The 13,911-nt window shown below is 48.0% G+C and overlaps 5 protein-coding genes and 1 pseudogene across 6 annotated transcripts; 3 read left to right on the top strand and 3 right to left on the bottom strand.

The window, feature by feature from the left end:
* Positions 1 to 34: 34 nt before the first annotated feature.
* LOC136187808 (uncharacterized) lies at positions 35 to 3,469 on the bottom strand. 2 transcript variants are annotated; one of them, XM_065975500.1, is made up of 5 exons: positions 3,409 to 3,469; positions 1,562 to 1,635; positions 1,255 to 1,509; positions 1,146 to 1,206; positions 35 to 1,090 (listed from the first exon to the last, which is right to left on the bottom strand). In XM_065975500.1, exons 2-5 carry the CDS (start codon positions 1,620 to 1,622, stop codon positions 88 to 90), a joined length of 1,380 nt encoding a protein of 459 aa, XP_065831572.1. In that variant the 5' UTR covers positions 1,623 to 1,635; positions 3,409 to 3,469; the 3' UTR covers positions 35 to 87. The 2 variants fall into 2 exon arrangements, with proteins under 2 accessions (XP_065831572.1, XP_065831571.1); XM_065975499.1 differs by having other exon boundaries at positions 1,562 to 3,163; positions 3,409 to 3,467.
* A 27-nt stretch (positions 3,470 to 3,496) lies between these two features.
* On the top strand, positions 3,497 to 4,400 carry LOC136187007 (transmembrane protein 134-like). The gene is made up of 6 exons (XM_065974506.1): positions 3,497 to 3,604; positions 3,660 to 3,748; positions 3,813 to 3,875; positions 3,931 to 4,052; positions 4,107 to 4,172; positions 4,226 to 4,400. Exons 1-6 carry the CDS (start codon positions 3,530 to 3,532, stop codon positions 4,315 to 4,317), a joined length of 507 nt encoding a protein of 168 aa, XP_065830578.1. The 5' UTR covers positions 3,497 to 3,529; the 3' UTR covers positions 4,318 to 4,400.
* A 230-nt stretch (positions 4,401 to 4,630) lies between these two features.
* LOC136187792 (phospholysine phosphohistidine inorganic pyrophosphate phosphatase-like) lies at positions 4,631 to 5,544 on the top strand. The gene has a single exon (XM_065975474.1). It carries the CDS (start codon positions 4,638 to 4,640, stop codon positions 5,442 to 5,444), a length of 807 nt encoding a protein of 268 aa, XP_065831546.1. The 5' UTR covers positions 4,631 to 4,637; the 3' UTR covers positions 5,445 to 5,544.
* A 165-nt stretch (positions 5,545 to 5,709) lies between these two features.
* LOC136187789 (ARF GTPase-activating protein GIT2-like) lies at positions 5,710 to 9,596 on the bottom strand. Its single transcript, XM_065975471.1, has 21 exons — positions 9,531 to 9,596; positions 9,346 to 9,479; positions 9,103 to 9,218; positions 8,936 to 9,041; positions 8,725 to 8,811; positions 8,610 to 8,663; positions 8,486 to 8,562; positions 8,342 to 8,436; positions 8,228 to 8,276; positions 8,124 to 8,160; positions 7,981 to 8,053; positions 7,833 to 7,930; positions 7,679 to 7,781; positions 7,508 to 7,620; positions 7,362 to 7,451; positions 7,126 to 7,296; positions 6,998 to 7,066; positions 6,617 to 6,943; positions 6,267 to 6,565; positions 6,145 to 6,208; positions 5,710 to 6,087 (listed from the first exon to the last, which is right to left on the bottom strand). Exons 1-21 carry the CDS (start codon positions 9,577 to 9,579, stop codon positions 5,854 to 5,856), a joined length of 2,445 nt encoding a protein of 814 aa, XP_065831543.1. The 5' UTR covers positions 9,580 to 9,596; the 3' UTR covers positions 5,710 to 5,853.
* Positions 9,597 to 9,657: 61 nt separating this feature from the next.
* Positions 9,658 to 12,235, bottom strand: LOC136187790 (creatine kinase B-type-like). The gene is made up of 3 exons (XM_065975472.1): positions 11,911 to 12,235; positions 11,467 to 11,852; positions 9,658 to 11,411 (listed from the first exon to the last, which is right to left on the bottom strand). The coding sequence occupies exons 2-3, from the start codon at positions 11,579 to 11,581 to the stop codon at positions 9,754 to 9,756; spliced, it is 1,773 nt and encodes a 590-aa protein (XP_065831544.1). The 5' UTR covers positions 11,582 to 11,852; positions 11,911 to 12,235; the 3' UTR covers positions 9,658 to 9,753.
* On the top strand, positions 11,899 to 13,851 carry LOC136187793 (probable cytochrome P450 524A1; annotated as a pseudogene).
* Positions 13,852 to 13,911: the final 60 nt, after the last annotated feature.

Raw genomic sequence — 13,911 nt, 5'->3', positions numbered from 1 at the left:
CGCGCGTTCCCGGGAATCCCCCTCGCGCATTCTTCAAAAAATCGTCCTAGTACAGCATCGAACATGCATGTAATGATGAAGCAACAATTAAAATGTACCAGAAATAATTTTTCCGTCGCGTTTACTTATATCTCCAAGTTCACTTCTATCAATAATGAGACGCTCTGTTTCTAAGTTTCTGTCAGAGAAAAACCAGTAACTGTGGTTTCTGCTTTTCTTTCTAAGCATAACTGTTCCGATGAGAATCAACAGAAACAGACACAGAAAGCCAACAGCAACGGCAAGTACAGTGGCAGTTGGATGGTGTGAAGTTATTCCCAGGTCACAGCTCACCTGAAAATCCTCATCTCCGTTAATCATTATGGCTACAGGCGAAGAGGTCGGAAAAGTATAAACCACGCTAAACGAACACAGGTTGGCCCGAGAGGAAACTGAAAAATTGCAACTTTTGATGGGAGAGGATTTCACTGAGCCGTTTGACAGCTTCTCCAGTAGCGTAAATTCTTTGCATGTTGCCACCACGTGACTCACATCCGAAACTGGTAAAATAGAGCAATCGACAATGCCGCCTCCTGACCACTGGCATAAAATCTTCGTTTCATTAGCAGACAGACGCCAGAAAATATTTTCTTTACACGCTGCGGGGCTGAGTAGAGATATAACGAGTTCAGACTTGTCAGAAGCGGAGCAATTCGTCAGATAATCATAGTCAATCGGCTCCAGCTCCCACTGCGCGCCTTCACCGCAATTTGGTTTGATAAAGAGCTTAATGTCGATCCGTTTAGCTTGTCCGATACCTGTCCCATTATTTGGACAGCAAAAGCCCTGCCCATAGTCAAGGTAAAAGCCTGATTCTATTGATGCCGGATCATCGAGTAACAAAGAGAGATAGGGAAAGACGGCGTTGAGGCCAAAGTTCCAGCAGAAGATGTTCATGTAACTTTGAGTATTTACCCTTTCTATCATTCCAATGGGACTCGGCTGTTTGCACGTCGACGCAAATGAAGTATCACGAACGTTATTGCAGAGGTGAACCCAAGTTTCAAACGATACATCATCTGACGGCTGTCCTCCTACTTTGATGTCATCACTGCAAAAGTGAATAATTACGTAATAGCACTATAAATTAATTAAATAAATTTTACTCAAATGTGAGATCTAGAGCAAAGCCAAGATGGTCGTTGGCTAAGTAGCCGCAACCGCTTCCTGTAATATTTCAATTTCAATTTACAAATGATGACTCAACTGCCTCACCTTCTTCGTTCAGTTTCGACGGTTCAGGACATTGATTTGTACTAACAGCGATCGAGGAAGTACTGCAGAGGTTGTCATAGCCGTTTGGTAAGCATCCTTGGCTCGATTTGTTGGGGTCCGGGAAGTGGCTGAGGTCTGAGCACCAAAAGCAGTTCTCCTCGCGAATAAAATTTGACTTTTTTCTACTGCACGGATCCTGAACGCACTCGATACAAGAAGAGTAAGATTTGTAGCATTGCGTCTGCGTCACGGGGGCTAGGAACAAAGGATGTCCATTCCACGTGACGAGAAACTACAGCTTGCTTACGTTGATTCTGAGAAAGCGGTATCAAATAGAAGACCATGAAAAGTCTAATCTGTGTATCCATTTAGTCTAAAACTCTGTAAAGTAAGAAAAGAAAGGTCACCTGACCTCGCGTGATAGATTTCGCAATGTCTAAAAGTGCAACGGTACGGTGACCTGTGACACTGACCTGTGACACTTGATGTGTCTACATATGTCATTACTTTAAAAATGCACGTGCTACTAAACTTGTACGCTCATCGGCTCATCTTTAGTGTGATTTGCGCCAAAAGTGAACGCATGCGTAACACCACTTACTACTGCTACTGCTTCAACACTGCTCTTACCACGTCATGACAGTGCTCGTTTGGCACGCACGACTATCGTTTACACTTTTCACGCTCTTCGTTCTAATGGGGCTCCTTTGCGATTACAAAACTGATCTGGAGTCAAGCAGCCGCATTGCCTATACACCGCAAAAAAACCCGCATGCCCAGACCACAGAGAACGTTGACAACCAGAATTCGTTAGAGGTAAGAACGGTGATACATATGCGCAAGGCTGGGCATCTAGTAATGATCGCTTTACGTAAGGCACAGAGCCCACGTCCACTGACAGCGACCGCGGACTGCCTTAACAGCTGCAACGGAATTCAAACCGTCAATATACACTTATGCAACACAACACTGTGCAACGAAACAGTCACAATTCCAAATGTCTATGGCAGAGGAACGCGTTGCTTGCTCGGCGGCCACGGCATAGAAAATTCAAGCAGTATAACTGCGTTAGGATGCAACATTACCGCGGTAAAGGAGAGAGACACCGTAGTACACTGGCTGTTACAAGTTGAGCCAGGCTCACGTTGCTCTGTCCTCTGTTACAATATGGCTGACATACTTTCAAACAATACTCCAACCAGTAAGTGAACTGATTCATTCAATTAAATAGATAAAGTACACGCGTTTTTGATTTTGTAGCTTCGACATTCGATATCACAAAATACAACAGTATCGGAAGTCCCCGTAGAGTGCTGAAATTCAACACAAAATTTGAGATGTGTTACATGGAAGGAGAAAAGTTTACATACGAGCCCGGGTCTACTCCAGGCACTGGTGGCGGGGGCGGTGTCTGCGAAGTCGACCACTTGCACTCTAATAAGTGGTTGCTAAGGGGAGGGGCCCATCACATGAAAGTCAACTGTGACATATCGTGTATTGGGATAAATGAAGACGCGAAATGTACGTTTTCAAAATCAAAGATTAATTTCTTTTTTCAGAGGCCTTCTATCCTCTTCACCAAAAAAAAGAAATTCTTTCTTTGATTTTCAGTTTCTGTTGACTAACGTCACGTGATCACTTTCTTGCTCGTAGATGTGGACGGAACCGTGGAATATGTCATTTCAGATACAGGAAACACAACTATTGGAAACTGGGCAGATTTCCACATCTGTCTGCTAAAGGGGGCATACATGGGCACCATGACGTCGAGTGCTGACGGAATGCAGAAATCGTCTTACTGCATAGTTTACCTCAGCAAATACCCTGAACTAGACCCAAAAAATCCCGTGTTTAAATGGAAGGTACAGTCTATCCTAACGCCAAATTTTTACTGTGCCATAGAATGTACCTGCAACAGCGAGAGAACAGCGAATTGTATAAAATTCAGTGAACAATAGCCTTTTATTAGGGTTGTAGTCAGTACGGGGGTGATAGCTATTATTCTCTAATAGCACTCCTGGTTTTCTTGCTGTTGTTTCTTATTTTGTTGAACAAGAACAAAACGAAAGGCCGCATATCGTGGGACCCCTCTCCAGGTCTATCTCCCTCTCCCGGTACATCTCTCTACGCTAACGCCTACAGAGTCGTCATTACCTCAAATCCGTATCGTATCCGCGAGGCTGATGGCCGTTCCCTGGTTTCCCACGCACACAAGTCACGAGGTCTTAAAGCGTGCGCTAATGTCCGGGTAACTGTGCTATCTGCGATTCTGCGAATGAGCGAAATCGAAGAGGAAGAAGGAGACGACAGGGACGGTGACGCTGTTCTAGGCATACAAGAAAGCGAGACTGTGAGTAGAGAGATATCCAATCCAGAATGGAGATCGTGTACCGCGGAACATTTAGGATGACAGCCATTTGCTTGGATCTGGTGATGACGGAGACGTTGAATCCGACGAAAATCGAACTTTCACTGAGACAATCAGCGCTGAAAAGTTTGAATTAACGAATTTAATTAATTTAATTTCTATAACGAGCGTACCGTATTTGTGCTTTTAGTGCCGTCAAAGTGTTTCAGAAGAGAAGAAAACGAGGTTCGCACAAGAGCAAATGGCAAAGAAAGTGAGCTCTTTGCGACCTCTTAGATACTCCGTACTGTATCTGTGTATCTGAGTAGATGGTATCAACATCCGGAAGTGAAGAAGAACTGGAAGATGGTCGTCTTTGTTTTTGTCATTCTGGGAATGGGAATCAGCTGTGTCATTATTGGAGTAACCCTGGAAGCACTTCATGCATTTCGTGAGTCAAAATAAATTCTCCCAAGCAATGACTTACTCGCGGCGCACACTTTAGATGGAAAAGAAATTCTCGACGGTGCTATACTCTTTGGCCTCGCCATACTCTTTCTTATACCTGGACGTAAGACACAATAGCCGAGCCAGGCTGTTGGAGTCTCACCTTTGTTTCCATAGTATACTTTACCGTTGTGATCTGCCTTGCAGCGCGTGGAGTACGAGGGTACAACTTCAGAAAAATTCCGTTCTTTAGTAACACTACTAGGTAACTAACTGTAAGACACAGAGGAAGGAGTCAGAGGCACGCAAATTTTTCACTTGTACATTCTAATGAAGCACCTTTTCTAACGTCTTCATAAGTTCATACGTATCTCTCTCTCGCGCGCGTGTTCTCTCTCCAGGCCCCACCCATATCGCCAATTCTTTTTTGGAATCAATTAATTAGAAACCAACTCGTGTGTAAGTGGGTAATTTTTGATTAATTAAGCTCGAGCAAACATTGTTTACATCGACAGCTGATCTTGATATTTATCGATTCCGTCCAAACATAATTTTCTCACGACGTAAAGCGCGCGCTAAAGAGTCAAACATGTCGTGGACGAAAACTCCGATTCGTGGCGTCCTCTTAGATATCACTGGCGTCTTATACAACAGCGGAGAAGGCGACGGAGAAGCGATTCCCGGATCCGTGGAGGCAGTCGCTCGTCTCGCCGCTTCGGGCACACCGGTCCGATTCTGCACCAACGAAACGATGACGACGCGACGACGTCTCGTCGAAAAGCTTCGACGGCTCGGTTTCGACATTGAGCTCGATCAGGTCTTCTCTCCCGTTCCGGCAGTCGTGAGCGAACTGCGACGCCGTCGACTCCGCCCCTTTCTCGTCAGTCACCCGGATGTCGCCGAGGAGTTTGCCGACGTCGTGACAATGAATCCCAATGCGGTCGTTTTGGCCGACGCGGGAAGACACTTTACTTACGAAATTCTGAACGAGGCGTTTCGAGTCCTGATAACGAACCCGGACGCAGTTTTATTTTCGCTCGGCATCGGAAAATATTACAAGGATGCCGATCGTCTTACGCTCGACGTCGGGCCGTTTGCGCGTGCGCTAGAATACGCAACGAGCCGAAAGGCCGAAGTAGTCGGAAAACCGGCGAAGGCATTTTTTGAGACAGCTCTCCGAGACATGGGCGTTGAACCGAATGACGCCGTCATGGTCGGAGACGACATCGTCAACGACGTGGGCGGGGCGCAGAAGTGCGGAATACGAGGCGTCCAAGTGAGAACGGGTAAATTTCAACCGGGAGACGAACGTCATCCTGACGTCAAACCGGACGCTTTTGTTAATAATTTGGCTGAGGCGGTTGATGAGATTCTAAGAAAGAAAGAGCAGGCGTAGCTAAATTCTTTTCGTTCTAACCCAGGAGACCACTCATATCACCTTTTAGATGTACACTGAAACCGCTTTTTCTAAACCCTGCGTGCAGTCTATGACCCCTCTCTAGTCCTATCAGTGAAACCCTTGAGGAGTCATTATCAGAATGATGACACCAAAAGGTTTTCTCAAGGAAACCTAATCTAATCACTTGCCTTAGGACGTAAAATCAGCAGCGACACGACAAGGTCAAATTTTCTCTCGAGTTAATGACCAGGAAATCAGCTACTAGAGTCAAAGTGAGATCGAACTTCTCATCCTTCTTCTTTGGGCTGTAATATATCACAAGACAAAGTGAAAAAAATTCCATATGAAATTTCTTAATTCATCTTGACTACGAATTATCAATCGAGTGTCGGGAGGGTCACCTTCGTCACAGCTCTCCCACGTGAGTGACGAGCTGTTTAGCAGCTTTGGCGATGTCGTACGCCGACTGAATGACCTGCTGAGTCAGACAGGCGACGTTGTCCGCCTCTTCGCCGCCACTGGCGCCGGCAGCACCGCCACCGCCACCGGCAGACGGAACAGCTTTGCACTCCTCGAGCAGCCGAGTTGCACTCGAAGCGAGTAAACGCAACGACGCCCGTATCGATTCCGACTCGGGTCGCTGCAGAAGCAAAAAGAAATGAAAACGAGAGAGAAGACGCGCTTCGTTTCGTTGTACCTGAGGAAACAACGCCACCATGTCCTTCACAGCAGCGGATATTCGTCTCGAACAAGGAACAAAGCTAAAGGTGGAACCCCCTGTCTACACCATTCAAATTCTTTGTGAAGATCCATTCTTACTTGGATTGCTGTCCGTGCTGGGCCGCTAGTAGGAGTTCCTGTATTCGCTTCGTGATCCTTTCCGTCTGCTGAACGACGTCCGTCTGTCGCGTCGTCGTCCTCACGGCCGGCAACGACACTTTTCGTTCCCGAAACTTCTCCCTCTCCCTTTCCGTGAGCGCCGACGGGGGAAACGACGGCGTGACGGGCGACGACTGACGATTCGACGGATGATACGTATTCTTCGCCTGACTGACGGCCGTCACGGAGGCGGGTGACAAATCCGGAGGCGGCGCTTCCTGGATAATGATGGAACGTTTCTGAAATAAAGAGTAAATTAAGAGAGCTAGCGTTCTCGCGTCGAGGAGGACCTTCACAGGAAGAGCCGGTGCTTCGTCATCGAAATTGGCCTTCGGTTCGCGAAAGAGGCTCTTTGGCTGTTGAGGTGGCGTTTGATTTGGCTTCAATTTCGTATTGTGTTCCATTTCGTCTTCCTCGACGATTTTCTCCGGCCGACCGTCGCATTCGTCTCGTTCGACGGCGACGACAGGAGGCGTGACGCGAAGTTGTCCGACCGGTGCTGTCGTCGATCGATTGTAGGAAACGGCGCCAGGAGGGCGTTTGGGGGGCGGCTGAAGGGGAGGAGGTATAGGCGAAGAGGACGACGTTGTGCGCTGTTTTTGTCGAAGAGTTGCATTCTGATGACGTGAAAAACAAAAGTTCGTTTTTTTCAAAAACTATCATTTGCTTACCACGGATTGAAGATGCTTTAATTCTTTGGTCATGTTCTCGTTGACTTGCGTCAGCTGTTTGATTTGAGCCTTCGCGATATCGCGTAAAAGTTATAATTATTATTTCGGTTTTACTTTCTTTCGTTCACCTGTGCAGCTTCGAGCTTTCGACGTATTTCCAAGTGCTCCTTCATCGATACGATTCGGTCAGACGCCTGCTTCGTCGGTGGCGACGGCGAATTTTTCGCTTTTACGGAATTCGAGACTGCTTGAGAATTGGTGACGGCGTTCGTTTTCTTTTCTGATAGCTCCAAGGTCATCTGTTCAACAGGCAAACCCGAAAGCTGACATGAAGGACTCTTTTATTAGCAATACTATGTCTCACCGAGGAGGCTTTCTCCTCTTTCTCAATGTTTGGCGAATCCTCTTCCTCTTTCTCGTCGAGATCATCTTCCGACTGCGATTGACAAACATCCTATAAAAGACGTCGTAACTACACAAAGAAAGGTGCTAATAAAAATTATCTGTGACCTCTTTCCGTTCTTTCTTTTCGATATAAGGTATTTCCGGAACTTCGTCGTAATCGTGATCCCAGTCGTCGTTCTCCACGATGTCCATAGGAACGGCGGTTCCCTCGGTTTTGCCTATACAACGACGCGTCACAAAATCAAACAGGACACGTGATTGATCGATTATATAAACCTTTTTCTTGACTGAGCGCTTGCCTTCTCTTGGCATCAACCAAAATGTCACAAATCAATACAGCAAATTCTTTGGCCGTAAACGTCGCCAATTTCTGCCGTCCCTGAAGCATAGCAATCAGTATCAACAAATTCCATCGAGACGACAGATCTACTTGATTTCGTGTCGACGATATCGTGGGATTGACGGGAAGAAAGGGCATCGTGTGATGATCGGATACGAGTTTGCTGTGGTTTTGAGTAGCAAGCCAGACTGAAAGGAAACAATTTAGTACCATAGCATGGGGGACATAACAACCTTACCTGCATCTGTTTCCCGTCGATCGACTTCATCATAGACGTCAGCCGCAAGTCTTTCAAAAAGACTATTTTTCAACTAGACATATACAGAAGAGCACGCATATAGGAGCTAGTCTTCAAACGAACGAGTAGTCGCGATCCCCTACCTGACGCAGTTTGTTCTGACCCTCAATATAATCAAGCCTGAGCAGCACACACGAAAGATAAAAATTAAAAGAATGGTTATGTTTTCGCTGTGCTGGCGACTTACTGCTTTCCTTCTATCGAAGGCACGGCGTAATGTTCGCCTGAGGAGTGGTCTAACGTTGGCAAAAGAAAACAAATAACGGAAGCAATATCTTTGTCTAGAACAGCCAATACGAACCTGGTCGTCGCCCGCAAACATAGAACGTCAGCCTGTCCGTCAGCTCGTATTGACATTCGATGAGACGATCGGCGAGTTCGTGGTATCCAGCGATTCTACGGGCACGCGATCAAACGAAACCAATGCCAAAAAAGTCGCCCGCACCTTGCACACTCCACGGGAGTGTGACCTCGACTGTCCAATTTGCAAGGATCAGCTCCATAACAAACAAGCAGTTCGACCTGACAGAGACATCTTTTATAAATCCAAATCGTCGTCTAGTACTCACTTGAAGCGATTGGCCCGCCGACGCCGCCACGTGAAGCGGACAATTGCCCCTTTCCTACACCACGCCCCCAATACAGTGAGACTTCCCCCATTAGAAGTAATAACAAACATCTTACGGCGTGGAAATAGTTCACTTGAGCGCCGAGGAACAACAAGCGTAGGCACGTTTCCAAATTGCTCGATCGGACGCTCGCGTGCAATTGCTACGAAAAATATGACGTCAGTGGTATGGCCGAGTGCGCGCTAGTAATTTTCAAAATTTCTCGAAATCAATACTTTATTTCTAACGTATGACGCGTCGGAGGAACCCCTTTTAGTTAGCTCTACCTTGCTCAAGTCCTCCATAGCCAATCTGTCGTCTTCTCGAACCGGAAGTCGATGAACAAAAGCCATATTCTTATACTTGGCGACAACGAAATTGAATTTGGTGGGACTAAACCGCAACGAAATAAAATTCAAAAAAAGAAGAAACATTTTTTTCGTCTCTTTCTTACTGGACGGGATCGTCCGGTCTCGGCTTCGTCTTGTCGTTTTTCGCCGCCTGATCCGGGTCCATTAGCGTGTGCTCCCATATCGAATTAGCTCCCTTGCTCGCCAGCGAGGTGATCATCTGAAAGGGGGCGAGGGAAAATAGCGCGCGAGAGAGAGACCGCGGGTTTCGGCTTCTCTTTTTTTTCCCATGGGGCCCCCCGCGGCGCGACCATTTTCGATCGCCTTTCTCGCGCTTTCGTTTCTACCTCGAGTAGCGTGGGAGGCCAAAGGCTCTTCGTCAGCGAGCGCACGTCGGAGATGTGACGGCCGAGGAGGCGATGGGCGCTGCAGCAGTCGTCGCACACGAGAACGCCTTTATTTATCAACGCCCATTTGGGATCTGAAGTGCGAGAGTGTCGACGCGAGTGCGTAGAGGAACGGGGCGGCGTACCGGGAGCGCTACAGTCAGCGCAAACGACTGAACAAGTGTGAGAAGCCATAGCCGGAATTGAAATTAATCGGCGCGCGGCTAGTGCGCTATGGAAGGCAAGAGGGGAATAAACATGTGTTTGTGGGCGCGCACATCACTAGAAAAATATGCAAATACGATTCGGCGTCCTGAAACCTAAAAACAATCATAAATCTCGTGCATTTCATTTTATTTGCATTGCAAATTAAAGGGAAGACGGCAATAGCCCATCAATAGACTCTCCTCGTTCCAATGCCTTCTCCATGTCAATCAGCAAGGCAACGCCATTTATCACCTTGTCCACCAAGTCGACTTCGGAAAATCCAAGTCGATCGGAATTCGATATATCAAAAACGGCACCCGTCGACGCCGTATCGACGCCACCCGTACCTCGCTTCTGCAAACGCAACGCGTCGAGTACGACGTCGAAACGGTCGTGCTTCGAAAGCAGCGGAAGACGCACGTGCACGCCGGCACGCAATCCCGTGCCGAGATTCGACGGACACGTCAGAATGAAACCGAGACGTTCGTTCCACATGAATTCGTATCCGTCTCTCTTAATCGCCTCCTCGAACCGACGCAGCCCCGCGCAAAAGCGTTCGAACACGCCCCTCATGTCGGCACCCGTTTCCATGGAAATGACGCGCGTGTGATCCTCCTCGTTGATCCAAACGAGAAAATTCTTCGCCGCGTTGTGCCATATCCCGCGCGCGTCCGGCCAATCGCGACCCATGCGCGAAGCGAGCAAAAGCGGCGAGACGGGCTTATCGAAGAGAAAGTGATCCTCGATCAGCTTCTCCTGCTCGGCGGCCGTCATGTCGACGAGCGGATAATACGTGCCGGCGAATTCGTTGTCGAGCGAGTCCAAGGCGGCGCGCGCGACGCGCTCGACTTCGCGTCGCTCGGCGCGCGTGCAAAAGGGCGGCAGGGCGAACGTTCGCACGCTGCGTCCCGTGCGAACGCGACACGAGAGCACGTAGGCGGGATCGAGTTCGACCGTCGCCGCCGTCAGATGAGTCGGATCCAAGTCGGTCTTGTGAACGTCGCGCGTCGGATCGTAGCCGTTGTGACGACGTTTGATGACGGGATCGAAGAGGTCGGCGAAGACGTCGTACGACTCCTCGTCGCCGGCGACGGCGCCGACGGTCATGATGAACGGATGGCCGGGATTGTCGACGCCCGTCTGTATGGCCATGTCGATCGTGAAGCCGTTTGGTGTCGGCGTCTCGCTTAGGCGTTCGTAGACGTCGCGCGACAGCATGTGGGACATGTGATTGTTGTGTTCATCGAGATTCGGATAGTTGTCGAGATCCTCGATTTGATTGTGGGATGTGGTCGGCGGCTGAGCGTCGTCTTGTTCTTTGCTTTGCGTTTGTGATTCGTTCTGCTCGTCGTTTTCAGTTTTCTTGTTCTCGTTCTCAATTGACGTTTCTTTGTCCTCGTTTTTCACTTCTTCGTCATTCTCGTTCGCGCTTTTCTCTCCGTCTTTTTCCTCTTCATCATTCATGACTTTCGCTAGCACCGGTTCCTGGTACACTACAACTGCCTTAGCCTTCTTCTCCTCCTCCTCCGCTTTGACCAAGAGTTCCGAAGGAGTAGGCAAGACCGACGACGCCTTCGAAACGATCTCCGACGTCTTCTTAGCAATTCCGGCGGGCGAGCGAGACGTCGACGGCTCGGCTGGCTTGGGAGACTTCAAATCGAAAGGTTGCGCGGGCGTCTTCGCATTGGCAAGCTGAGACAACAGCGCCGGCCCAGTCGCTACTTTCGGTTTTTTCGTCTCTATTTTTTTCAGCGGAGCGGCGGCGGTGGGACGCGACGCCGACGGCGGCGGAGGCGCTGGCCTCGCGGGTCGGTTATGGGCTGCATGGAAACGAGTTCAACGGCAACGTCTTCGTCTTTTTTCACCCCTAGGTACCGTCTTCTATGGGAATCGATGCACCGCAGCCCATCTCTTTCCTTTGTCGTGCACTGACAGTGAATGAGAGTGAATCGGCGGTTGTGACGTTACAAAGGCATCCGACCAATTGCATAGAGAGGCGGTTGACGGTGCTATGGACGCCTCGACGCGCGTCTCAACTGTACAAAGCGAGCATATCGATTGCTGGCCGCTTCGCCGAGACTTCTTCCTATCACATCGTTCTTTTTTAGCTTCCTGGCCTCCGTAAATAAAGTGTACGACATGAGTAGGGCTATAGAAACGCCGTCTTGACTTCGAAAAGTCGTTTTCGTTCGAGAAGTAAGGATGACCGAAGGTCCCGGATAAGAATCACTAATTTCTGCGCCAAATTCCCCTCTTATCACCTGTGTTCCAAATTAAATCATTTTCACAAATCCCGTTATTTGCCATAGAGAGAATTACTTGTGACGTCACGTGAACCCTGTGGCGTCACGTAAACCCTGTGATGTCACTTCCAGTCCGATGTTTCTAGCACTGGTTGTTCTTCTTTTCACTCTAGTTGTGCTTGCCACGCTGGAGCAGAGACGCTTGCGCAGGCTTGGGAAAGGCATTCCTGGTCCCAAATGGCTTGTTCCCTTTATCGGGAACTTGTTACCGCTAATGCGAGATCCATACGGGTTTGTGAATGGCTGTTTCGCCCACGGAAAAGTCTCGTGGAATTCATATTTGGGAAGGTACGTCAGCGCGGACCATGTATTGTGATAGAGTTGCTCCCAGCGTGCTTGATCGGGCGGTTCCGCCTACAGGACATGCCCACAGTAACAATGCATGTAGATTATTGAGTACCCGGCCTCCGGGCTAGAGACTGTAGAGCAAGTCCTAAAGTAAACAGAAAAAAATAGGAAAGTAGACCTGTCGTCCCCAGTCTCCCTCGATTCACCGTCTAATTGAAAGATTTTATGAAGATTCCTGTTATACATCAACGACGTCACTGTGTGCAAGACACTGATGAAAGAACAAGGCAACGACTTCACTATTGCTCTATCTGCCGCAGACAGTCACCTCTTTGGAGAAACGCTGTTTTTTTTGCAAAGACAAGAACACTCTTTCCTTCGAAAGACGTTGATTTCAGTTTTCTCGCGAAAAAGGCTGACCTCCTATTTGCCAGCCATGGAAAATAACGTTCGAAAGCACCTGCGTCTTTGGATAAGCGAATGTAAGCAAAACCATGGAACGATTAAGGTTAAATCGAGGGCCCGCGACATGATATTCTCTTCTCTCATGAACGTCTTTTTGGGAACGGACTATGACGCCAGTCTACATTGGAAAGAAAATTATGACACGATGATGAAAGGAATTGCGGTTTTTCCAATAAACTTTCCTGGCACGACGTTTCGGAACGCCATGAAAGCACGCAAATTATTAATTAGCAATATGATGGCCATCACTCAGGCTTCTGTTGAGCGTGCAAAAGAAGGAAGAAAACTATATTCTCTTACCGACTATTGGATGCAGTCTCTGATCGAGAAAAGCGACGGCCAATTGACAGACTCTCATATCAAACGCATCGTCACTGATCATTTAGTGACTTTCCTCTTTGCCGGCCTTGATACGACCGTATCGACAATGACGGCATTCTTCGCTCTCATGAGCACCCATCCCGACGTTTTGGCCAAAATACGCGACGAGCAAATGAAATTGCGTCCAGACGATGATCCGATCACCACCGAAACACTGGACAAGATGACCTACACAACCCAAGTAAGAGATTATCCGTAGGGACTCTAATTAATTAAGTTTCTATGCCTATGTTAACTTGGTTTGCTCTGCTAGGTTATGAAAGAAATTCTTCGTTTTGAAAACCCCCTTTTGACTTTTGGCTTTGTTGCACAGCGTGACTGTGAGATCAATGGCATCGCCATACCTAAGGGCGCAACGGTTTGGTCCAAACTTACGGCACGTTTTATTTTCCGACAGTTTTTCCGAGCCAAACAAATTTGATCCCGACAGATTCGGGCCTGAACGTCGTGAGCACATTCGAAATGTGAAGCACTACATCCCTTTTGGAGTTGGAGTGCACCGTTGCGCGGGGAAAAACCTCGCCGAACTTACTATTCCTTTGATCATAGCCATTGCCGCTGTCACTGCTGACTGGCATCGTATTGAAACGGAAGAAAGTTATAGAATCATCTATGATGCAACAAGAGTCCCTGCAGATGGGTGTGTAATATCCATCAAAGAAAGATGAGACGGGGCTGTCGAAGAAAATGCATCGATATCAGACTTTGACTGGGAAACCACGTCTTTTGTCTTGTAGTAGCATTGCTTATATACCTGGTGATAGTACCCCACTTTTAGCTTTAACGTATCATCTCATCTGATTTCATTTGCTCTCGTTTGTGTCAATAAATTATAGCTGGGTTTCCCACTAAGCCTCTGGCTTACCCTTCGTTTATTTCCATT

This window comes from Oscarella lobularis, chromosome 5 (genome assembly GCF_947507565.1).
Source record: "Oscarella lobularis chromosome 5, ooOscLobu1.1, whole genome shotgun sequence".
NCBI lineage: Eukaryota > Metazoa > Porifera > Homoscleromorpha > Homosclerophorida > Oscarellidae > Oscarella > Oscarella lobularis.
The sequence above is the reverse complement of the archived record's forward strand: the minus strand, read 5'-3'. Positions and strand labels throughout refer to the sequence as shown.